Source organism: Elephas maximus, chromosome 6, assembly GCF_024166365.1.
Source record: "Elephas maximus indicus isolate mEleMax1 chromosome 6, mEleMax1 primary haplotype, whole genome shotgun sequence".
NCBI classification, from domain to species: Eukaryota; Metazoa; Chordata; class Mammalia; order Proboscidea; family Elephantidae; genus Elephas; species Elephas maximus.
In genome coordinates this window covers 123,731,095-123,757,076 of record NC_064824.1, presented here as the reverse complement: position 1 = coordinate 123,757,076, position 25,982 = coordinate 123,731,095, and the positions used below count along the sequence as shown (strand labels likewise).

The following is a 25,982-nucleotide window of genomic DNA, read 5'->3' as shown; positions in this document are numbered from 1 at the left end:
TTAAAATTGTTTTGCCTTTTCTAGACTTTCATATAAATGGAATTATACGGTATCTATCACTAATGTCCTGCTTTTTCCACACCATATAATGTTTTTGAGATTTAGCTGTATTTTTACACATATAGTATTAGTAGTTCATTCCTTTTTATTGCTGGGTGATAGTCCATTATATAGATGTACTGTGTTTTCTTTATCCTTTCACCTATTGATAGGTATTTGGGTTATTTCCAGATTTTGGAATATGATGTTATGAATAGAGCCACTATGAACATTTGTGTATAAGTCTTTTTGTGGACTTACGTTTTTATTTTTCTTGGGTAAATACCTAGGAGTGGAATTGCTAGGTTATGTGGTAAGTATATGTTTAACTTTTATAAAAAACTGCCAAACTGTGTTCCATTTCTACCCAAACTCTGTTTCAAAGCAGTTGTACAATTTTGCATTCCTACTGGCAGTGTATCTGGTTGTTCCACATCCTCTTCAAACTTTGGTATTTTGGCCTTTTTATCTTTAGCCATTTCAGTTGATATGTAATTGTTTCTCATTGTGAATTTAATTTGCCTTTCCTTGATGACTAATGATGTTGAGTATCTCTTACATGTTCATATGTCTCACTTATTGAGATGTCCAGTTCTTATTATTGGCTTATTTGCTTATTACTCAGTTTTAAGAATTCTTTATAAATTCTGGATACAGGCCCTTTGTCAGATGATCTGTGTGCTGTGAGTATTGTCTCCTGATCTGTCACTTGACTTTTCATTTTCTTATCTTTTGAAGAATAGAACTTTTAAATATTGACAGATTCAGTTATCCCTTTTTTCTTTTATGGTTTCCTGTCTAAGAAGTTTTTGCCTACCCCAAGATTACAAAGATTTTTTTTTTCCTCTGTTTTCTTCTAGGTGCTTTGTAGTTTTGACTTTTCACATTTAGTTGTATGGTAGATTTCAGGTTAATTTTTTGTATGGTATGATGTAAAGGTTAAGATTAATCTCCTCCCCCAATACACACACACATACACACACACAGATACTCAGTTGTACTAGCACCATTTGTTGAAAATGCTATTCTTTCCCCATTGAATTACTTTGGCATCTTTACAAAAAATCAATTGACCATATGTGTGTGGAACTATTTCTAGGCTCTCTGATTTGTTTCTTTGATTTGTATGTCTATCTTTATGCCAATTTCACAACCTTGATTTGTACTGTCTTGGTTTCTTTTTGTACCCATCTCTTTTATCTCCCTTAAAACCACTAATAATATGCTTGCTTTTTTTTTTTTTTTTTTTCCTTTCTCCTCATTACATTAAATTTGTCAGTCTTCTCCCATACCTATAAAGGATTTGTTGGGGTTAAAGTGAAGATCGTGTAATTTTTGTTAAGTTTAAAATAATGAGTGAATATATTAGAAAAGTATAAACCAGTTTTATACTTAATTAAAAGCCAGTTTTCAGATATTTAGGTGAACATAAGTTGGAGAATGTCTTTGTAAGTTTGAAATTAAAAGCAACAAGATTAAATTTTAAGAGTATTTTTGTATTCCTCTCTATACTCCCACTATGTGGGGCAGTAATTAAGAGATGACCATTTTTATGTGACATACTTCAAAGGAAGTATTTTGAAATCTGAATGTTTAGTTCAGTGGCCGAATCAAGAGGAACTATATGAGAAAACTCATATATTTCCAGGTGGGTCTTACTTAGAGTGTAACCTTAATTTTCAAGCACAAATTATATGTCATTGAGCCCCAAGAATATTGATTGAGTCCCAAGAATATTGATTGAGTAAGCAGTTACTCATCCCTTACTCAAACACTGTAAAATATTCCAATCAAAGGTAGAATTAAATTATACCTAGCTAGTTTTGTATTTTTATTTATTATTTTTTTTTAGTTTTGTATAAATCAGTTTTAATCTGCAGGTCTCATGGATAATAAATTTTAAGCAAGATAAGCTACTTAATAAGTGCTGGAGTTGGTTTTCAGGGTCCTAGTTTATGAGGAAATGATAATAATAATGGAATAAGTAGAAATTTAAATTCATTTTCCATAGCCATTATTGGAATTGCTAGTGATTTTAGTGGTTCAAGCTTACTTTTTTCCCTTGCCCCGCTTCCTTCGAATCATTTGATTTTAATGAACTGTGATTGTATAAAACCAAAAACGCATTGCCATTGAGTCAATTCTGACTTATAGTGATCCTGTAGGTCAGAGTAGAGCTGTCCAATAGGGTTTCCAAGGAGTGGCTGGTGGATTTGAACAGCTGACCTTTTAGTTAGCAGCCTAATGTTTAACCACTCTGCCATTAGGGCTCCTGTGATTGTGTCCAAAAAAACCAAACCCACTGCCGTCGAGTCGATTCTGACCCATAGCAACCCTATAGGACAGAGTAGAACTGCCCTATGGAGTTTCCAAGGAGTGCCTGGCGGATTCGAACTGCTGACCTCGTGGTTAGCAGCCGTAGCACTTAACCACTACGCCACCATGGTTTCCTGTGATTGTACAGAAGGTAAAATTGAGTAGAAACATTCCTCTAATATCTAAATTTTTAGGTGAGTCACAAACCAGATGTCCAAGCATAAATGGCATATGTAGAATGACATGCCTTTGGCTCCAAAGCTGTCTGGCTGTACACACCTCAAAAAGGGGCATCTTGACAAGGGGCATGAAATTTATCGTTACTTACACCATGTGTTTTTCCCCAGCCTTTTGGATAAGTTTTATTAGCTAGCTCCTTTACAGAAGTTATCTCCACAAATTAGGAAAGAGAGTTAAAAGTAATTAACTTCAATAATTTTAAAGGAAAGTGATTTTTCATTTTTGGGTATTCATTCTTCATGAGTTCAGTGACATGGTGTATTTGTTACTCATCTATAGTGAAATCTCATAAAGAGGTAAGAGATTGGGAGAAATTAATTTATTGTATATAACAAAATTGAAAACCATGATGTGTAAAGAGCCACGAATAAATGTGAAAATCATTGAATAGAAAACCAGGCAAGGTGTATGAATAGGCAAAGCGCAGAAGAGTTACAAATATCCTTTAAATAGAAAAAGGTGTTCTTTTCTCCTAGTGGACATGGGGGTACAAATGAAAATAATGAGATGCAATTTTTCGCTCAACACATGTACAAAAGAGAAAGGAAATCTATTGTGGAAGAGGGTGTGCGGTGATGATGCTTGTACACTGTTGTAGGAGTTAAATTTTTGAGGAACTTGGAAGGGAGTTTGTCCATATCTATCAAATGTAATATGCTTATAACTTTTGAGGATGCATTGCATTTCTAGAAATCTTGTTCAGTAACTGGCTTTTGTACTCAATGATAGATACGCATGCATGAACAGAACACACACACAAAAATGGGTACAATCTCAATGTCCACCAACATTGTGATACAGCAGTACTGTGGAATTCCTGTAGCTTTAATCTCCATATGCTAACATGGAAAATCTTAAGAAACCAACTGAATTCATATGATGTGATCCCATGTGTGTTTAACACTACTACTGATATGTATGGAGGTGGATGAGTTCATGTATAAACATGTACTGTCTATTTGTATTCATGAATGTATGTACATACATAGGAAAAGGCATAGAAGGTTACAGGTTGAGCTGCAATGATTATCTTGAGAATGATCTGTAATTTTAAAATACTACCTAAGAAGGTATTTCTGGTTCTGTGGCCATGATTGAACTGTCACTAAAATATGTGAAAAAGTCACGTTTAGTATGTGCATAATAATGACAATCTCCATTCTAATAAATAGTACCATCTCTTTAATTGGCTGAGATTGGCATTTATAGTATTTGAAAGATAGACATAAGCCAGAGATTATTTGGAGGAGCAAAGGAGTTTGTATCACTGGTATTCATATTTCTTTGAATTCTGGCTTATCTGACAATCCTTTAGAAAAACTAAAGTGTTGCTGTAAGACTTTTCAGATAAAATGGCTTCCCAGATCAGCTACATAAACTTGAGCATCACCATATTCATGCCTACTCTTCTTGAGCTGCTTCTGAGAAAGAAACCACGTTATACAGTGAATCACAGCTGTGTATCCTAGTGTGAAAACTTGCTCATCATACGTCCCTAGACGTGGGGTCTAATTCATGTCAGTGTACAGTACTCTTGCTGTCCCACTGACACAAAGTAAAAAATACATAATAAATGAAAAATTATTCAGCATTCTTTCCGCAACTGCTTTTCTTTCCTTCCCCTCCCCCCCATATTGCATTTTAATTATACTGTAATAAACTCAATGCCATCGAGTCAGTTCTGACTCATAGCGACCCCATAGGGTTTCCAAGGCTGTAATCTTTAGGGAAGAAGACTACCACATCTTTCTCGCGTGGAGCCACTGATGGTTTCATACCACCCACCTTTTGGTTAGCAGTCAGGCACTTTAACCACTGAGCCACTGGGACTCTCTCATACCATAATATGTAGCAAAAATGATCACCTGAACTGCAAGTAGATTTTTGGTTGAATTTTATGGCTCATGTTAATTACCAGGTGTTTTAAATTTTTTCATTTGGTCATAGAGACAGTAAATCTGATCAATTTGGATTGTAAATTTTGATTGTATAATGAAAGATCTGAGTTTGAGCTTACTTTGTTTGCCTCTTTCTGTGAAAGAAGTTGTAAAGCCAATGAGTAGTGTGGATAAACTTGGGAGGATGATTGAAAAGTACTTATAAAAACAATTACATGTTTGTTAACACTTTATTTTTACCTAGATATTAATGCAAACCCGTAATATATATTGAATGACATTTTTAGACGAGGCATTATGTCTCCTGAAAGTAACCAAAAAAATGCATGTCTGTTAAATATTTTATAATTTAAATCACCCTTTCCTTCAGTTTTTCCAAATATGTGATATTTTAGTGAAGCGTCATAATATTCAGAAAATTCCTTGTTGTAAATTATTTCTTAATGGAATTACCTCTCTGTAACTACTGCTTGGTCAATTTTACTTGCTAATTATTTTGATATTTCATAAAGCCTAATTATATTAATGGTAATTTTCAGGAAATTCAACAAGAGACTGATATTCCTGAAAGAGAGCTTGTTAGAGCCTTACAGTCCCTGGCCTGTGGCAAACCAACACAACGGGTTCTTACAAAAGAACCCAAGTCAAAGGAAATAGAAAATGGGCACATATTTACAGTTAATGATCAGTTCACATCCAAACTACACAGAGTCAAGATTCAAACAGGTATCTGGAATTATATTTTTCCTCCTTGAAAAATTATATATTATTCTATAAATTCTCACTTGTATTTGTCCTGAAAAATAAGTAATGTTTTTGTGATGATGCATGACACTGAGATTAAGAAATAAAGTAGCTTTTATTGATTTATGTTCCTGCAAAATGTAGTTAAATGCAAGCACAGTTAAGCCTTTTAAAAAGTAATCTGTGCAATCAAGAGGTGGATGGGAGAAAAGGAATTTGTAGTGTGAACAAGGTACTTATTTTTTTGTTTTTCAACAGATGAAGTAACCATATGAACATATGGTAGTACTTATAAAATAATTGTCTTTAACTGGTTATAAGCTAAATAGTGGAAGTCTTTTTAAAACTGATTCGTATTTTTTTTTTTAAGTTGAGGATTATCGATATAAGTTTGTTCTTTAGAGGGAGCTATTTCTATTTTCATATATATTTTGTTTCTTTGAAAATCATAAAAGCTTCCAGTCTTTCATTTAAAAAGAGAACTGATACTCTGTTGTGAACTGTTTTTAGTACAGCCCTACTCTTCAGTTGATAGTGAAAATTCTGTCATATATTTAACATAGCATAAGATGTGTTTGTTCTGTGTATTTTAGGGGGAAAAATGCACTCCACCCACTCTGATGCTTAAAATTCTAACAGATTGCTAATCTGGTTTCAAAATTAGTTTCACATAAGCTTCCCTGTAGTAATTCATACATTACAGCAAATATATAATAAAGCTATATCTTAAAGTAAGATTATTTTTAAATGACTGATTTTCTGATTTAAAAAATTATATTGCACATTAATGAAATATAATATCTTTTAAAAGTTACTTTAGTGTTAAATATCCAATTGGTTAGCAGAATAAATTGATTAAAGAACTTTATATGCACACTTTTAACTTGTTTTTCTTTTTAACATTGAATGTATATGTACGCATTAGGAAGCAAGGTGGTATCTCTCTTAACACCTTCACTACTTCATTCCATAGTTGCAAACTATATCATTGTAACCTTTGACAGCCAAGATTGGCCCCATGTCTTTGTGACGTAGGTGCATATTAAAAAATAAAACAGACCTGTACTAATGAGAGTCATTGAGTAAATATCTTTTCCCCCAGTGCAGGAGTTACATGACTTCATACCAAAAACAAAAACCAAACCCAGTGCCGTCGAGTTGATTCCGACTCATAGCAACCCTGTAGGACAGAGTAGAACTGCCCCATAGAGTTTCCAGGGAATGCCTGGCGGATTCAAACTGCTGACCCTTTGGTTAGCAGCCGTAGCACTTAACCACTACGCCACCAGCGTTTCCCATGACTTCATAGTTTTTGGCAAATACAGGTTTTGGAAATTAGGATTTATTTGTATCTTAGATTTGGACCAAGGAAAGTGGGTGGTCATGTGTGTCTGAAAACCCTATGGGGCAGTTCTACTCTGTCCTGTAGAGTGGCTATGAGTTGAAATTGACTAAACGGCAATGGGGTTTTTATACTTTACCCTAAACAAGTAACTGCAGGTCCAGATTCCACCATGCCTAACTGTGTTATTAGCAGATATTATTATTCCCTCCCCCCTAAAAAAAACCAATAGCCTTCTCTTAATGGATGTGTGTGTGTGTGTGTGTTAAGAGTGTGTGTGTGGGTATTTTAGATCTGATTAAAAGAGGAATGCAGTTATATATAATGGATTTGATTAGATGATCTCTTAAAAGTTCTTTCCGGCTATACAATTCTGTAAAGAAATACTATTTTTCATTTGGGAGTGTTCTTAGATTATCTTGGGTCTTATATTTTTCTGTTTGGTGTTGAATATATGACTGCACAGGCTTTCTAAAGTTGTCGAAGTACGTATTAGCCTTTTAGAAAAGGTGCTTAAGTTCAGCATCTTAATCAGGTTCCCAAAGACTCTGACTTCACGTATTTATATTACTATTTTTTGTGTGTGTGTATACTTTAAGTGAAAGTTTACAAATCAAGTCAGTCTCTCAAACAAAAATTTTATACACCTTGCTAATATACTCCTGGTTGTTCACCCCTTAATAAGACAGCATACTCCTTCTCTCCACTCTCTATTTTCATGTCCATTAGGCCAGCCTCTGACCCCCTCTGCCCTCTCATCTCCCCTCCAGACAGGAGCTGCCCACATAGTCTCATGTGTCTGCTTGATCCATGAAGCTCACTCCTCACCAGTGTCATTTTCTATTTATACTACTTTTTACTGTAACCAGTAATGAAAGTTCAAGCAAAGAAGGTAAAAGTATTTCTCTAATGACACAATCCTTGAAAAGAATTAGATTTGTTGTAATTTACAGCTTTTTCCATAGTTGACTGTCTCTTTCCCCCACTTGCCTTCTCTTTCCCACCTTCCCAACATATATGTAGATAGATGCATGTTGTTATGGATTAGATTGTGTACCCCAAAAATATGTGTTGTAAATCCTAACCTCTGTGCCTGTGGTTATAATCCCGTTTGTGAACAAGTTGTCTTTGTTATGTTAATGAGACAGGATTAGTATAACATGTATCTTGAGTTAGTCTCTTTTGAGATATAAAAGAGATTAAAAAAGCAAGCGTTGACAGAGATGGGGTAAGATAGATGCTGTCTTAGTTATCTAGTGCTGCTATAACAGAAGTACCACAAGCGGGTGGCTTTAAGAAAGAGAGATTTATTTTCTCACAATTTAAGAGTCTAGAAGTCCAAATTCAGGGCATCAGCTCCAGGAGAAGGCTTTCAGTCTTCCCTGGTTGAGCTTCTCAGCACAGGGACCCCCAGGTCCAAAGGACATGCTGTTGTGCTGGCCCTTGTTTCTTGGTGGTATGAGTCCCCCATGTCTGCCTGCTCACTTTTCTCTTTTATATCTCAAAAGAGAGTGACTGAAGGCACAGCCCAGTCTTCTAGATTGAGTCCTGCCTCATTAACATAACTGCCTCTAATCCTGCTTTGTTAACATCAGAGAGGTCGGATTTACAGCACATAGGAAAACTACATCAGATGACAAAATCATGGACAATCACACTATACTGGGAATCGTGGTCTAGCCAAGGTGACACGTGTGTTTTGGGGACACAGTTCAATCCATAACAGATGCCAAGACACATGGAGTTTTCCAAGGAAGCAGAAGCTGAAGAGACAAGGACCTTCCCCTAGAGCCGACAGAGAGAAAGCCTTCCCCTGGAGCCAGCGCTCTGAATTCAGACTCCTGGCTTCCTACACTGAGAAAATGAATTCCTGTTTGTTAAAGCATCCATTTGTGGTACTTCTATTATAGCAGCATTACATAACTAAGAACTTGATACTAGAAGAGTGGGGTGCTGCTCTAACAGATACCTAAAATGTGGAAGCACTTTTGGAGTTGGGTAACAGATAGAGGCTCAGAGAGTTTTAAAGTGCCTACCAGTAAAAGCCTAGGTTGCCTTCAAGAGAATGTTTGTGGGATTATGGACGTCAAAGGCAGTTCTGGTGAGGGCTCAGAAGGAAGTGAGGAGAGCTACAGAAAAAGTCTCTGTCAGCTTAGAGAATACTTAATGGCATCAGCAGCAGAATGTTGCTAGAAATGTGGACATTAAATGTGCTTCTGGAGAGACTTTAAAAGAAAATGATGAACATGAGATTAGAGAATAGAGGAAGGGCGATGCTTTTTATACAGTGGCAGAGAACTTGTCTGAATTATGTTCAAATGTTTGGTGGAAGGTAGAACTTTGTAAGTGATGAACTTGGGTATCTGGCTGAGGAGAATTTCTAATCAAGATCTTAAAGGAGCTGCGTGAATTCTCCTTGCTGCTTATAGTAAAATGCGAGAGGAAAGAGATGGAATTAGAAATGAGCTGTGCAAAAATGAAAACTGAATTTAAAGATTTGGAAAATTCTGTTGTACAAACTAAGGACACGTATCTTAGAATGTTCGCCAAGGACATGGCTACACAATCTTTCATTAAAGAGATTAAGCCTGTGACTCATGGATCTAACCAACTACCGCAGCAGAAAAGTCATCAGCTTAGGCTGAAGGGGGCAGAGAAAGAACAAAAGGAGAGAATGCTGTATGCCTCATGAAATTCTGTAAGCAGGAAACAGACCAAAGGGGCTAATGTGTTGTCCTCCAAGAAAATAAAAGGGCCATCCCTGGAGCAACTCAGACATCAGCAGAACTGTTGGAAGGAGCACAGGAAGCGGGGCATTCTTGGTTTCAAAGGACTGGGCAAAAGCCTCCTAGGTTTCAAAGAATTGGATCTTGACCAGCTTGGTTCAGGGATGTCGGGCTGCAGTTAAGGTGTGCCAGAGGTATGGGTCAGCCGACCAAAGCTGAGGGGGTGAAGCTGCTATGCCCAAGGAGCAGAAGAATGGGGCCTGCCAGGGCTGAGGGGTTGAGGTCTCCACTCAAATGGACTAGGAGAATGGGCCCATCCAGAGCCAAGGGAGCAGAGCTGTTGTGTCTCATTGGGCCTGGAAGGCATAGACGAAGCCCCAGGGCCCTCTGCAGAGAACCAGAGGGCGTGGCCAATATCCAGAGTCTGGTAGGTGGGGGCCATTGCCCATATAGTCTCAGGAAACAGGATTATCATCAACCCTTTACGGTTTTTTTTTTTTTTTTTAGGGTTAAGGTAAATTGTTCTGGGTTTTGGGCTTGTTTGGTGCCCATTACCCCTTCTTTCCCTCCCAGTTTCTGCCATTTGTAATGGAAATGTCTACCTTGTGCCTGTTCTACCATTGTACTTTGGAAACAGGTAACTTGTAGTCTAGATTTCATGGGTTCACACAGATGAAGAGGAATTTTGCCCCAGAGTGTAATACGCCTAAAGTCTCACTTATGTTTGATTTAGATGATTCAGAAGATGAGATTTTATACTTAAGAGTTGATTTAAGACGTTTGGTATGATGCGGTTGGGTGAATGTGTTTTACATGTGGAAAAGATATGAATTTTGAGGGACCAAAGGGTAGAATGTTACAGGTTGAATTGTGTCTCCCCAAAATATGTATTATAAATCCTGATCTCTATGCCAGTGATGATAATCTCATTTGAAAATGGGTTGTCTTTGTTACCTTAATGAGACAGGGTTAGTGTAAGGTGTGTTTTAAGTCATTTTCCTTTGAGATATAAAAGAGATTAAACAAGCAAGCTAGGAAGCAAGATGGGATAAGATAGATGCCCAGACACATAGAGATCTTCAAGGAACCAGGAAGCAGAAGCTGAAGAGACAAGGACTTTTCTCCAGATCCAACAGAGAGAAAAAGCTTGCTTTCTAGAGCTGGTACTCTCAATTCGGACTTCTAGCCTCCTAAACTGAGGGAATAAATTTCTGTTTTTTAAAGCTGCCCACTTGTGGTATTTCTGTTGTAGCAGCACTAGGGTAACTAAGACACATGTGCACCTACTTGCATACACCAGGTATTAGGCTCTTTTTAGTGCAGAGGAATGTGCTGTAGGCTCTGGCAGTGAGCTCCTGCTGGCACTTTTTTGAAAAAGTTATTATTCACTGTGGATCACTACAATCTTTCCATTTATTTTTTTCTGCAAATATTAAAGGAGTCCATTGTGACCAAATTTAGATGAACCAAATGGATTATTTAAAAAAATTTTTTCCCCAGAACTTTTTTTTTTAATTTTGTCACATTCGCTTTTTTTTCACTCTGAATATATGTGAGTTTGCTACACTTGAAATTGATTTTCAAGTGTCATAATACTTCCCCCTACATATTGCCCACTTCTGTTAGTGTGAGACATTGTCCCACATGGCTATAATACCATGTCACACCCAAGAAAATTGACAATTCCTTATCTGTAAACTAAACTTGTTGCCATCGAGTCAGTTCCAACTCATAGCAGTCCTATAGGACAGAACAGAACTTGTCCCATAGGATTTCCAAGGAGTGGCTTGTGGATTCGAACCACCGACCTTTTGGTTAGTAGTCAGAGCTCCATGTGTTATCTGTATACTACTCATATTTAGATGTCCTCAGTTGTCTCAAAAATTACTTCCATACCTTTTAATCCAGGATTCAATCAAGATTTCCACATTAATTTGATTTTGATGTCTTTAATTCCTTTTAATCTAAACCAGTACTCCTATCTTTTTTTTCCTGTAATTTTCATAATACTGACTTTTCTATTACAAAGCATTATTCTTGCTTTGTGTAGTCTGTTTTAATCTAATTTTATTCTTCTTTTGATAAGATATTTTACTAGTGAAATGATGCCGAAAGCAGTATTCTTAACCAAATAAATCTAATTAGAAATAGCATAGCTGAATGGAGATGTACACTGGAACGATCTTCCAAATTCTACAGTCTTCTCTCTCATGCTTGAAGCCATACCTAAATCAGCCATGTGCCCTAAGTGCTTCTTTGTAGCTGTGCAGTTTCTGCCTCCCGAAATTTTATGTTTATCTGTATTGATGACCAAATAAAATATCATAGTTAGCAGTTTTTCTTTCTCTGCTACTTCACTTAAAGCTGTAAGAGAAAGAAACTTCTGTATTTAATCCCTTAGCTGTTTGAAAACTGTAAGGAAGCGCAAGGTAAACTTCTCCTGAAGACTGGATTATAGTATGAACTAGAGGTAATGAGTTTGTGACATAAAAAATATTAATAAAATAGATGACAAGAGACTAACAGATACTAGAACCCATGGAGATTTTGGTTAGCAATACACATACTTAACTGTTATGCAGTTCTTTGATGTTCCAGTGGTAGTTTTTAATTATTTAGTTAGCTGGCAGAATCTTGGAAATACATACTCTTTTCTCCCCTTTAAAGCCTGAGAGATTTGAGTTAGTAAGATATTCACCTATCTGGAACACTTTTGGTGAGTTTTAACTTGGAACCACAGTGTTAATACTAGTTGACCTCTGGAATTCACAAGCTTTGAAAATTGCTGTACTGATAATTTTACTACTGGACATTTCTGGCTACCATTCTTCTTCCAGGTAAGGAGTCATTATACTCTGTAAAAATACAATCGGTTTTATTGTCTTGGTAAAATTGAATTCCTAATTTTTAAAAAGAATAATTTACAATTGCAGGCTTTTTATAGCACTGATCGTCAATTCTTTAGACATTTATTAAAATAAACGTTGGCTTAGGCACTTGAATTTTTTTTAGATTAGGTATGTGTGTCTCCTCAGAGGTTGCAATAGGTATTTTTCTGTGGGTAATACTAAATTATATTAAATTTGCTTTTAAACCGATTTATTTCATTACATTCATGGTAAAATGTCTATTTCTGTTTTAGTTGCTGCCAAACAAGGTGAATCTGACCCAGAAAGAAAAGAAACAAGGCAGAAAGTAGACGACGATAGAAAACACGAGATAGAAGCTGCTATAGTGCGGATTATGAAATCTAGAAAGAAGATGCAGCACAATGTGTTAGTAGCAGAGGTGAGAACACATGGAGACTGAATTAATGTAGAAAAAGCAAAGTCATGTTATTAACAGTTTGAGTTTAGTAAAGTACTATATTCCACTAATTGAAAAAATAATTTTAAAATTAGGCATAGTAGTCAGAACACTTCTCATTAAAAGCATAGGACTCACTTGATAATTAAGCAGTGATTCATTAAAATGTTCACCTTTTAAGAGCTAATGTTTGTAATGAAAATGATAATAGAATATTGTCACATGTAGAATAAAGAAAAATATTTAACTATTGTTACTAAAGTAGTCAGATTAAGAGATTAGGATAGAGGGTAGAGAGCTGAATGGAGACAGTGAGAAGTAGAGTTGAGAGGATTTATTAACTGGTAATTGGTAATTGTTAGGAGCCTTAGTGCACAGTGTTTAAGTACCCGGCTTCTAACTGTAGGATTGGTGGTTCGAACCCACCCCGCAGCTCTGTGGAAGATTACAGCCTAGGAAATCGTGTGGAGCAGTTCTGCTCTGTCCTGTAGGGCTGTTATGAGTCAGAATCAACTCAAAGGCCCACAACAACGATGGGTGATCAGAAGGAGAAGTTGATGATGACTCTTAGGTTTCTTGATTGAGTGACTAGATAGAGGTCAATCCCATTAACCAGAAAAGGGAATATTGGAAGAAGGACAATTTTGGTCCACATGTTAGTTAACATTTTGTACCTGTTCTTGTCATTGTATTTTGGTGTATCCAGAGGCAGGTGTCCAGTAGTTAACCAGAAGTCAGAAGGAAAATAAGCCTAGAAATTTAATCCACGGTGTGCATTAAAAATTGCAGGAGGATACCATGGAAAAAAAGGAAAAGACAAACAAACTAGAGGATGGACCCCCTCCCACTATTTAAAGGGCAGTAAAAGTAGCAGAGGACACAGATAAGGAAACCTTTTAGATCAGTAGGTCTAAAAACCTGGTCCCTGAACTGGGGCTGCATCAGCATCACCTGGGAACTTGTTAGAAATGAACATTATCAGACCCGACCCAGACCTACTGAATCAGAAACTCTGTGTTCAAGGGGCTCAGAAATCTTGTTTTAACAAGCCCTCTAGGTGATTCTGATACAAGCTCAAGTTTGCAAACTGCTGCTATAGAGGAAAAGGAAAGAGAACAACAAAAAAGACAACACATGGTAAGGGAAAATAATTACAAGGAGTATCAAAAATCATGAAAAGATCAAGGTAAACACTTAAGACATGTTGTCAGGTGGCTGTTAGCTTTTCCAGTGCAGTTTCATTGGACTGGTAAACGTGGACCTCCAGTGGTAGTGCCTTGAGAGTGAACGGAGGTGAAAACCACTAAGACAGTGGCTTGTGCTTGGAAATGTTGGCTCACGGGAAAGGGCAGAGAGAGCAGTACTGGAAGACTAAGTATTGAATTGAGAGGCTCTGAGTTTTGTTTTTCTTTTATGAGATGGGAAAATCTTGAGTATGTTTATATCCTAATGATACAGAAAGGATGCTTTAAAAAAAAAAAAGAAATAGGTTAGAAACTAACTGGATGAGGGGATAACTGATGAACTGAAGTCCAGAAGAGGAAAGGTGAATTCATATATATAACACAGGTGGTAGATGTATTAACATGGATATTACTGAATATGCCTCTTCATGAGAACCAAGGATGGAGTTCAGGGCGTTGTGGTAATCAAGGATAGATACAAATGTGGAAGTTGGGTGAGAAGTTGGAGTTTCAAAGTGAACTGACCTCTTTTCCCTCTGTAAAATAGGATGTGAAGTTACAGTGTAAGACTTAGGTTGAGCAGCTTAAAGAAATTGTCAGAAGTTTGAAATAGTACTTGTTGAAGAATGGTGCCCGTGAACTTGTTGAACTTGAGAACTATGAATTTATGTTAGCAGTTTATACCAGAGGTTGGCTAAAGTTTTCGGTAAATGACCAGTTTTAGCTTGAAAGCAGTCATAGACAATATGTAAGCAAATGAATACATCTGTGTTCCAGTACAAATTTAACAAAAGCAGGCCAGCAGGCTACATTTGGTTTGTGGACTGCAGTTTGTCAGTCAAACTGGTCTACACAAATGGTGTAGGAACTCCAGCTTTACTCAGCTCGGAGCTGCAGTAGATTTGGAGTGATGCAGATGTAGAATGGTGGATTTGATCAAAGGGAGATTGTGGAGTTAGGACCAAAGGAATCGAGGAGTTGAGGGTGCTGTTGAGCGTAAAGTTCATCTTGTATGCAGTCTTGACCCAGTAAGGAGGTGGTAAGGTCAGTGAAAGCTATTAATAGCCTAGAAGAAAGAAGGGTCAAAGGATTAAAGCTCCCGGGCAGGCTGAGAGCAAGTTTGTTGGTAGTGGAGTGACAATACTGGAAGAGTGATAGATTTTAGTCAGACAGTGAAGTGCTCAAGTTTCAGATTTCAAAGAATTCTCAATCCACATGGCCCTGGGAATGAACTGAACACAGTAAAAGAAACACTGGTTTATGGATGGAAGGATTATCTGCAAGAGAAGCAGGGCAGATGAGTGGAAAGAGCATGAACTTTTGAGTGAGAAAGTGAGATTTTAATCTTTAGCCACTGGCTCATTTACTACCTGTTCACCTGAGTTTTCCTCTGTAGCTCATTTTCCTCATTTGTAAAATGACCTGCTTTGCAGGGTTAAGAGCATTAAATAAATTAATGTATACACAGTGAGTGATGCATAATGCTTGTCAGCCTGTGGCTGCTACCGTAGTTTATTTTTATTTATGTCACAATACCCTGGAGCCCTGACAGAATTTGACCTCTGAGTCTTAAAATTGATGACATATTAGTTCTTTTTAAAGAAAGGAACTTCTGTGTGTTTATGTGGAACTGTTATATTTTTTAAAGTTTTTTTTTTTTTTTCTTTTCTTTTCCTGGTAGGAATTAGTCTTTTTACCTTCTCTTTTAGGTAACTCAGCAGTTGAAGGCTCGATTCTTACCAAGTCCAGTTGTTATTAAGAAACGTATTGAAGGACTTATTGAGAGAGAATATTTGGCACGAACACCTGAGGATCGCAAAGTATACACATATGTAGCATAAAATGCGTTCAGAAATTTGATTTATTCTTGGACTGTATTCTTCGCATGGACTGGGAAGTTCTTTTAAATCATTAAATATTAAGACGACCATCTCTTCTATTAAATTACAGTACATGTTCTAAACCATTCAGATCAAGCCTTTACTCCCTTTGAGAGTCTCAACATCAATTGATTGAGCTTCAGGCTTTTCAACGTTTATCCCTGTAGAGATCATCTTTACAGTTCCTCGGGAAAATGTGAATGTGCCGCGTTTTGTTTTCAATACTGTATGAAAACAGGAAAAAATAAAACAAAATTTAGAAAATACAGCTCATTAAAATAAAATTGTTGGATTTCATTTCCCCAGGTCTTCAGTGTTGATGTAAATGTGTTTCTGTAGTTGCTTAGCACTTTGTGCATTGTATAAGTTGGGTAACAAAAGTGGTAAAAGAAGTGACAGAATTCCCAGTTATCTTGCTCTGCTTTAAGACATTTCTTTAGCTAGTCTTGTTTAATTTAAAGGTTTGATAAATATACAAAGACCCAAGCCTACAATTTGAGCATGCATTACTCTATCACTCGCACTTACTAATCTTATAGCCTTATGACCAGGAACCTTTGTTTTGGGCTCAGTACACTGATTTGGTTTTCCCTGTTGTAATTTGAGATTTCCCCAATTAAGTTCTATAATGATTAGGTTTTGTTCCGAGTTATTTCTAGAGAAAGAAAATATTTTAGTATGTATAAATTGTAAAATAATTTTTTGCTGTTGTACTCACTGCTAATAGTGGATTGTATAGGGCGGTGTTTTTAATTTCATTTATTGTAGACAGAAATAAATGAATTTAGTATATACATACCCACTAATTCAAGTATGTAAGAGCACAAAGTTGGCAGCTGGCTATATTTAATTCAGCCCCTTGAAAAGCACATACAGTCTACACTTTGTTTATAAATATGTTAGCCCCCCCCCACACTTAAATATATATTTTGGTGAAGCTGTGGTGCACTATTAATTTTCTGTTTTAAAATGCAATCTAAAGATGCAATAAATATGATTACCTTGGTATTTTTAATGAGATCTTCAGTTCTTGTAGCTGTGTTTTGGAGGGTGATTAAGCAATATTTTTCAAACCTGATGACTCTTGGATATTTAGCTGTTGACCTCCAAAGAGTCATCGTTTCATATTTTTAAAGATGTGCTTTGTGCTGAAGATTCACGTCAGTTATCCCGTGCTTCCAACTTTCACCAATGTTTTTTACTTGATTGATCTGCCAAGGACTGTAGTTTCCTTTATTTTAACTTCAAAGTATTTTTATCTTCAATTTTATTTCATTTCATTTTCATAAGACAATGTTTCAAAAATGTAATTGGGGCAAACCACTACAGGTTTCTATTGCGTTAGAAAAATGAAATGTTACTAATAATTTCAAATAACCGACCTCCCTCCGTTGACTATAAGTACTGTTGATACATTTATTAGAATGTATGTCTCAGAAGATGATTTCTGTTGAAATTTATGGTCAAATTACAACAACTGAATTCTAATCTGGATTAAAAACACCACATAAATATTTTTCCCCATGCGTCTTGGGTTATAATTTTCCTTCTTAGACTTGCAAATGTTCTTTTATTTGCATTTAATTTTGTTTCTACTGGTACTATGTTCTTAAGCTCTACACTTTCCACTTTTACATGATGTAATTAAAATACAGGTGAAAAACATGACGAACATTCTTCTCAGGACGCTTTTACCATACTTGAGAGGTAGTAGGTCAGGTATAACATGGAAAGCTAGAGGGTTTTCGATATATTTCCATAATTAGAATTTCTATAATGATGTTTATCTAAAGGAAGGTACTGTATTTAAGGTTTGAGTTTTTTTTTTTTCCTCTTAATTCTCAGTTAAATGGTATATAACACGTTGAGAAACGGAACACCTCAGATTGTCAAGTTAATATATGAAAGATGTAAAAATTTAAAGTTTTTGAAATCTAAATGAAACATTAAAACAAGAATTTGAGTGCTAGTTAAAACTCCTAAAAATCACTAAAATTAAATTATGTTTTTTTTTAGTGTGGTTGTACAAATGTAGAGTTTAGAGATGTACTTGTTAGTTTTGGAACACAAATTTGGTATTTATGTTTAAATACTTACAGATATATTACAGTCCCAAACTGCAGCTGAACGGTTGGGGAATGTGGATAAGTCTACACTGGAAAAAAAAAAAAATGATTTTTAATCATAGGAATGACTTTATAAGCTAAAACACATAAATGTCTTAGGTGACATAAAACTAGTAGCAAGATGAGTTTTGATACTGCTCTCTTTTCAGCAAGAGGTCATTGATGATTTTTTTTTTTTTTAATGTTACTTTAAGGCAATAATACATCCTAACCATTCAGTCCTGTTTATGTGAATAAATTTTGGTAATTTACTTGAAGAATTTTCCATCTGCAAAAGTGATGTAATTTCTCTTCAGTAATTGTTAAATTGTAATTCTCTACTATTATTTTTTAATCCAGGACAGGGTTTTTTTTTTTTTAATTGTTACACTATTTAAGATTGCAATTAGGGGACACACCGCCTCTTAAAATAAAAAGTGGTTGTGGTTGCAAGGATTCTCTATGTCAGTGAATTTTAAAAGGGAATGGGGAAAGAGATGCATACTGTCTTTGCATGCTTCTGTAAAGAGTATGTCAGAATCACCTGGGCAACATTATGAACCTACGTGCGTAGCACCCCAGACCTCAAGATGCTGATACACCTGCTCATAAGGATCCTTGTCATAGGGAAGCACTGTTGATGCTCTGTCCATGCAGTATGTTGGGGAGCAAGAAAGATTCAGGTAAGAAACACTGATTTTAATTACACCTACATCTCTTAGAAGACTAGTACCATTGGCATCATCTCTGGCTTCTAAATATAACTTAGTTTGTCAATTTGGAAAATTTTAATATGTTAAATCTGGGTAATGTGTTTCCAGTTTTAAATATTCACTTTAAATAACTGACTAGTATTACATAATTCTATTTTTTTTATTACTACTAAAGACTCAATTTTTTACAGCCTGTTTTTCATAAGTGATGTGATGTAGACTATTAGGTTGTCTCCATCTAGGAAGGAACGCTGATAACATTATAGATCATGTATTTTACCATATGGTGGATAGCATTACACTATTGATATGAATGGTAAAATATTTCAGGTTAGCAAAATTAATATAAATTTTCTATTCCCAAAAGCAAGAATAATTAGAAATGCTAAACAATAACATTTAAGTGCTTGCCGTGTGCCAGACACTGTTCTGAGTGCTTTGCATGTGTTGATTGATGTAGTCCTCATATCAGCTCTATGTGATAACCATTATCACACCAGTGGTGCTCAAGGTCACTGCTCTAAGCAACAGAGCCAGGAGTTGAACCTAGGTTTTGGGTCCAGAGCTTACATTCCATATTCCAAGTTATGGTTTTTCATTTTAAAAACTTATATTTTCTTTGGTTTTGTATGTGATTCATATTAGGAAAAGGTAGAGTGGATAATATGGCAGACTGAAAGAGAATAGATGAAGCATTTCAATATGGAACTTCGTATATTTGCTGAACGTTGGCTGTGACAGCTTTTGAAAGGAAGGGAAGCTGAAAAAGTGGCATGCTATTCTGGAATGTGTCCATTTAAAAGAAAAGTATTCCCTCGAACCCCCACCACAATCTTTGTGTAAGGTTTACATACCTCAAGGATAACATAGATGATTGATTCTAATTCAAGTCATATATTTTAAAGCATTTTCCTTACTATGTATTTTTCCTATATCAGATTGAATACTTAGAAGAGGAGACCTAAGAATGACAGTGGATTTAACAAGTAATGATAAAGCATATGATTGTAAAGCTAGCTCTCAGGAGAACATGAACAGCTAGAAAGTCTTGAAAACTCATTCATTTACTAATTTTAGAAATACAAAATTTGTAAACATGTTTTTTAAGTGATTTGCTCTTTGGTATTAGGGTCTGTCTTAGTAATCTAGTGCTGCTATAACAAATACCATACATGGATGGCTTTAACAAAGAGAAATTTATTTTTCTCACAGTCTAGTAGGCTACAAGCCCAAATTAGGTGGTCAGCTCCAGGGGAAGGCTTTCTCAGTCTGTCAGCTCTGGAGGAAAGTCCTTGTCATCAGGCTTCCCCGGGAGTAGGAGCTTCACTGTGCAGGAACCCCGGGTCCAAAGCACGCGCTCTGCTCCCAGCACTGCTCTCTTGGTATGAGGTCCCCAACTCTGCTTGCTTCCCTTTCCCTTTATCTCTTGTAAGATAAAAAGTGGTGCAGGCCACACCCCAGGGAAAACTCCCTTTACTTTGGATCAGTGATGTGACCTTAGTAAGGGTGTTAAAATCCCACCCTAATCCTCTAACGTAAAATTAAAATCACAAAATAGAGGACAACCACACAATACTGGGAATCATGGCCCAGCCAAATTGAAAAACATGTTTTTGGGGGGACAGAATTCAGTCCCTATGGTCTCTAAGTTGGCTTCAAATGAACCGAGCAAAAATAGCTCATTAAATTAAGCGTGAGAAGCTCAAAGTAACCTTTTGTATATTCTTTAGTAACTTGTCAAATTTTAATATTCCAATAGCAAAATACAGTTCAGGTAATACATAAAACTTGATTGTACCTAAGAACTCTTTTCTGAGTCTCAGGATTCCTTCTGCAGTTGTGATCCTTAAAGGCTCAGCACAATGTTTGGCACGTGGGTGAAGGCACTCTGTGAATTCAGATGAATGTGCCTCATGACTACCAAGTGTTTTAAAGTCTTAGTTGAATTTCATAAATTAAAAGTTGTGCCTCATTATTGGAGATATGACAATACTCGGTGTAAGGATGATAGTTTTTAATTTTTGTAAATGGGAATTATTTAATCTTTAGCTTTCAGCTAGGTAAAAAGTAAAAAATGTAGACCAACTACTGTGTTGTTCCAGATGGCATTAAAAGTAGATTTTAAAGCCCTCTTGATGTACTTGTTACCAGTATTAGATCATTTGGTCCTTACAAGATCCTATGAAAGAATGCAAGAATTTGGTCCCACATCTGTCTTAACTCCAAAGCTGGTGCTATTAATGACTGCTAATATGTCCCCAGTAACGTGGTTTGGCAGGCTGTGGATAGAACTTTATCATTGAATTTGGGTCTGAAGGTAGATATTTCTTGGTAAATATTTTTGTAAAAAATTACTTTCGTTTATTAGTAAGTGTTCCTTGGAGAATTTGAGATCGTGAAACTTTTATAGATGCTGCACAAGGGAAAATTGGTCATATTGGCTGTATATATTGGTGTATATGCTGTATGCAGATTACTTTGTTTACAATCAGTTCGTGGAACTGATGTCATAAAAACCTGTAAAATTCATCTTAAGTTTTATTTCCCATATGATGTTATCCTCTGTATTTAAAAAGTACCACTAGACTGATTTTTTAAATGCAGTGGAGTTGTAGGGCAGAAGAGACAGAAAACCTACTTAAAGGATAAGTAATCAAGTGGGAAAAAGAAAATCTGCATTTGGCAACTATAACTGTTCCAATAGGCAAACATTGTATTATGTAACTGAAATAGACTCTTTGTAGCAAACCTATTACAATTTCATCTGAATGAAAATAGAGGGGAAGAAGAGAGGCCATCTAAGTACAACAGCCTATGCTATTATGCTCATCACATTTTTAAAATACCTTTAAGTTTGCAGTTTATAATACTAAGAAAAGCTTTTTTTTTTTAACCAAAATTAGTATCCAGTTTTATAATAAGACATCTGTATTCACTGGACTTGCCTTGAACTGATGAAAACATAATGTAATCCATCCTCAAAGAAATGATTTGCTATCATTAAGGTCATAGAAAAGAGTATGTTACAGACTTTGAGAAACAATTCCAAAAGCAAGTGCTTTTGGTGTTTTCAAACTTCTTGTGCACCCCAGAATTCCCAGGGAAGCTTATAACCGAACAAAAAATAATAATAATAATTATTTGGGGCAGTTAGGTTTGGGAACCATTGGTTTGGATTATAGGTGTTAAAGGATATGAACTCCCACTTTTATTATTTCGAAGAGAACATTAATAGGATATATAAGTTGTGAGATTCTATTTAACATATCTTACATGCACATGTATGCCTCAGCTGGTTGAGGCAACAGGTACAGAGGTTTGATTCCAAAATGGACCAGTTAATTTCAAATTCTGGTTATAGGTACAGTATTAATCACAGCCAAACAGTTGTCCCTAGTGGATCCTCCTAATTAGGGTGTAGGTGGGAAGAGGGTATCAGAGTTTTCCTCATAGCCAAAGGACAACTTGTGCTTTACTATTTTAGTTAGGTGTTCTTAGTGCAAGAAATTCAATCTAGAAACTATTTAAAACTTAGTGGATTCTATCTCATTACTGAATTTAGATTGCAACATTCAAGGAGTTGTTAGGTGCCCTCAAGTCAGTTCTAACTCATAGTGACCTTATGCACAACAGAGCGAAACACTTCCCAGTCCTGCGGCATCCTTACAATCATTATGCTTGAGCTCATCGTTGCAGCCACTGTGTCGATCCACCTGGTTGAGGGTCTTCCTCTTTTCCGCTGACCCTGGACTCTGCCAAGCATGAGGTCCTTCTCCAGAGACTGATGCCTCCTGACAACCTGTCCAAAGTATGTAAGGCACAGTCTTGCCATCCTTGCTTCTAAGGAGCATTCTGGTCCCACTTCTTCCAAGATAGATTTGTTCGTTCTTTTGGCAGTCAATACTTTTCCGCCAACACCACAATTCAAAGGCGTCAATTCTTCAGTCTTCCTTATTCATTGGCCAGCTTTCACATGCATATGATGCGATTGGGAATACCATGGCTTGGGTCAGGCACACCTTAGTCTTCAAGGTGACGTCTTTGCTTTTCAACACTTTAAAGAGGTCCTTCGCGGCAGATTTACCCAATGCAACACGTCCTTTGATTTCTTGACTGCTGCTTCCAGGGCTGATGATTGTGGATCCAAGTAAAATGAAATCCTTGACAACTTCAATCTTATCTCCATTTATCATGATGTGGCTTATTGGTGCGGTTGTGAGAATTTTTGTTTTCTTTATGTTGAGGTGCAATCCATACTGAAGGCTGTGGTCTTTGATCTTCATTAGTGTTTCAAGCCCTCTTCACTTTCAGCAAGCAAGGTTGTGTCATCTGCATAATGCGGGTTGTTAATGAGTCTCCCTCCAGTCCTGATGCCCCATTGTTCATATAGTCCAGCTTCTTGGATTATTTGCTTAGCATACATATTGAATAGGTATGCTGAAAGGATATAGCCATGATGCGCACCTCTCCTGACTTTAAACCAGTCTGAACAACTGCCTCTTGATCTATGTAAAGGTTCCTCATGAGTACAGTTAAGTGTTCTGGAATTCCCATTCTTCGCAAGGTTATCCATAACTTGTTATGATCCACACAGTGGAATGTCTTTGCATAGTCTATAAAACACATGTAAACATCCTTCTGGTATTCTCTGCTTTCAGCCAGGATCCGTCAGACATCAGCATTGATATCCCTGGTTCCACGTCCTCTTCTGAAACCAGCCTGTCAATACACTGCTGCAGCCATTTTTGAATGATCTTCAGCAAAATTTTGCTTGCATGTGACATTAATGATATCGTTCTATAATTTCCATGTTTGGTTGGATCACCTTTCTTGGGACTAGGTATAAATATGGATCTCTTCCAGTTAGTTGGCCAGGAAGCTGTCTTCCGTATTTCTTGGCATAGATGAGTGAGCACCTCCAGCGCTGCTTCCGTCTGTCAAAACATGTCAATTGATATTCTGTCAATTCCTGGAGCCTTGTGTCTGTCAGTTTTTGATACTGTGGGGCTTGTGTGTTGCTGTGATGCTGGAAGCTATGCCACTGGTATTCAGGTACCAGCAGGGTTACTCATGGAGGACAGGTTTCAGCTGAGCTTCCAGACTAAGACAAAGAAGAAGGACCCGGCATTCAAAGAGTAATTCTAAGAAAAAAGCAAGTGCCTGCTGAACAGATTTGGATTTTTTTTTTCCCCATAAGAACCATTGCATTCTGAAGCAATTCAGTGACATCTGGGTAACACATACTGGGATATTTTAGTTATTTGTGCTGTCAGCCTTGTAAGATTATAAGCGTGGTGTAAACCTTAGCCTTCATCACTGTCAGTGTAATCCAAATGATGCAGTGTTGGCAGCGAGGCCAAGTCTATGGTTTGATGGTGATCCACTTCATCTGGCAGAAGGTGACTCCCCTGAGAAGACTGATACTCCTTAAGACCCACATGTGAATTTTGCATTGTTTCTCAGTAATGAGCTTTCACATGATCATTTATATTCTTGTACCTGTAATTATGCAAAATATTTATTTTTAAAACTTCTCATTTTTACAAAATTGAGGCTCAAAAATATCTCTCATCAGATTGGGAATAATTAAGTAGGGTCCAAGTGTATAAGAAAGAAGCCCTGGTGGTGCAGTGGTTAAGCACTCTGCTGCTGACCTAAGAGCAGCAGTTCCACCCACCAGCGGCTCTGCAGGAGAAAAGACCTGGCAACCACCTGTAAAAATTACAGCCTTGGAAACCAAACGAGCAATTCAGCTCTGTCCTCCAGGTTCGCTATGAGTCAGAACTGATGGCCCACGACAGCAAGTGTATAAGGAAACCCACAAATTCCTTGAAAAAATCAAACTCCAATTCTCAAGGTTGGCAGAGGAGGGAGGGCCAACCTTTCATCCTGTACCCCTAAAGATGCACCTTCCCTTTGGAGGTGTCTCAGTGATTGTTGTTCACACCACTCTAGCCACAGGAGTTACTGCCTCAGCCCAAGTGTGGATATACAGCCTACTAATGTTTGTTTCTCCGTGTAACTTTTCCATAGGACTCAACTATGAATCCAGTGACAGACCTGGATGACAGAAGTGCTGTCCTGTGGGAGATTTTTCCCCTCTGTAGCCTCTCGCAGAAGGTCAGAGCTTGAATTTACCAAAGGAGCAGCTGCTGGCATGGTCTAACTTTAACAGTTCTTAGCATGACACTAGTAAGTTCTCAGTAAATGCTAACTTCATCCCGATCCATAAGTGATAATGGCTAGAAACTTTATAAATTAACCTAGATCCTAGTATTCTCCCATCTCCTTTGAGCTAGTGTAACTTCTGGAAATATGATTCCTAATTATTTATTATGAACCTCCTGCCCTTCATCCTTTGGAATCCCATTTTCCTCACTTACTTTTTGCAATTAATGTGAACAAAAAATGAGTTACTAAAACAATCACAAAACTGTTGAAATCTACTTTTGTATGAACGTTTTTGTACCTGTTTGTATGTGCGTATATACATCTGGGTACACATGGGTATGGATGTGCGTGTGCGCACAGGTGTATTTATGTGTATGCATATGGGTGGCTTTAGATCTTAAAACTTGGAGTAGATGGCTGATGGGTAGAATTGATCATTTCAGTTATCAACCCTGCTATATACAGTTCATCACATGGCAAACCACATAGTAATGAAACGAGCTAAAACCCTAGTTTTATTTTGCTACCTTGCTAAGGAGTAGTGTATTATTAAATATCAATACAATTCTATGTTAGGTAAAAAATGTACATTTATGGTTATTTTAGACAAGACTATGTAGATGAAACTTTTTAGGAAATTATTAAAGTTTGTTTAGAAGTTAATTTATCATTCTTAAATGCAGCATTATCAACTATTATGTTGTTAATAACCCTTTTTCCTTTTGTACTGGGAACTCATATATAAAAATTTCTACATGTAAACAAAAATGTTACATTTACCCAGCACAAAAATTTATATGATTTATATTCTTTTAATTTTTATGTAAGTTTTTCCAAGATGTGCTACCCATGTCTATGCCTTCCTGAAGGAAGTGGTTGTACAGTCTCACCTTCCTCTCATCATGTGTCACTGGGCATCAGCTGCCATACTTAAATGTGCTGCACTTTTTGGATTTTCTATTTCTTCCCTCCAAATCTGGCTGCTTGTTACCCCCTTTTTCAATGTGCTTGCCTCTAACAGCCTCATTTCTTCTCACGTGCTGAAGTCTGGGAAACAACTAAAATGGCAAATAAATGAGGCTGAAACAAAAGGAAGAAATAAATGAGACTGAAGCAAAAGGAAGGACAAATAAAGGGCCTGGCATTGTGGGAGTTTGTTCAGATGCTGCTGCAAGGCAATTTGGGTTTGGATTCTGAAGTGTGGAGGAAATCTAATGGTGGATAACTGATATAAAATTGCCTCTCTACATTGACTTTTAATTGCTGAAGTTTCAGTATAGGTTTACTAGGGAGAACTCCTTTAAGAAGGAGTAAAGAG

At 36.7% G+C, this 25,982-nt stretch overlaps 2 protein-coding genes across 4 annotated transcripts in view; both read left to right on the top strand.

Moving 5' to 3' along the window:
- CUL3 (cullin 3) overlaps positions 1 to 16,077 on the top strand; it is a 117,287-nt gene extending 101,210 nt beyond the window's left edge. Inside the window, exons 11-13 of one of the 2 annotated variants that reach the window (XM_049888322.1) lie at positions 5,033 to 5,219; positions 12,448 to 12,593; positions 15,505 to 16,077. In XM_049888322.1, the coding sequence (XP_049744279.1) occupies positions 5,033 to 5,219; positions 12,448 to 12,593; positions 15,505 to 15,636 (465 nt within the window). In that variant the 3' untranslated portion in view covers positions 15,637 to 16,077. The remainder of the gene's footprint in view (positions 1 to 5,032; positions 5,220 to 12,447; positions 12,594 to 15,504) is intronic. The other variant, XM_049888321.1, reaches the window with a different exon arrangement.
- Positions 16,078 to 18,156: 2,079 nt separating this feature from the next.
- The window catches only part of FAM124B (family with sequence similarity 124 member B), an 84,572-nt gene continuing 76,746 nt past the window's right edge, over positions 18,157 to 25,982 (top strand). Inside the window, exon 1 of one of the 2 annotated variants that reach the window (XM_049888323.1) lies at positions 18,157 to 18,463. In XM_049888323.1, the coding sequence (XP_049744280.1) occupies positions 18,421 to 18,463 (43 nt within the window). In that variant the 5' untranslated portion in view covers positions 18,157 to 18,420. Of the gene's footprint in view, positions 18,464 to 22,396; positions 24,686 to 25,982 lie in introns of those variants that run through there. The other variant, XM_049888326.1, reaches the window with a different exon arrangement.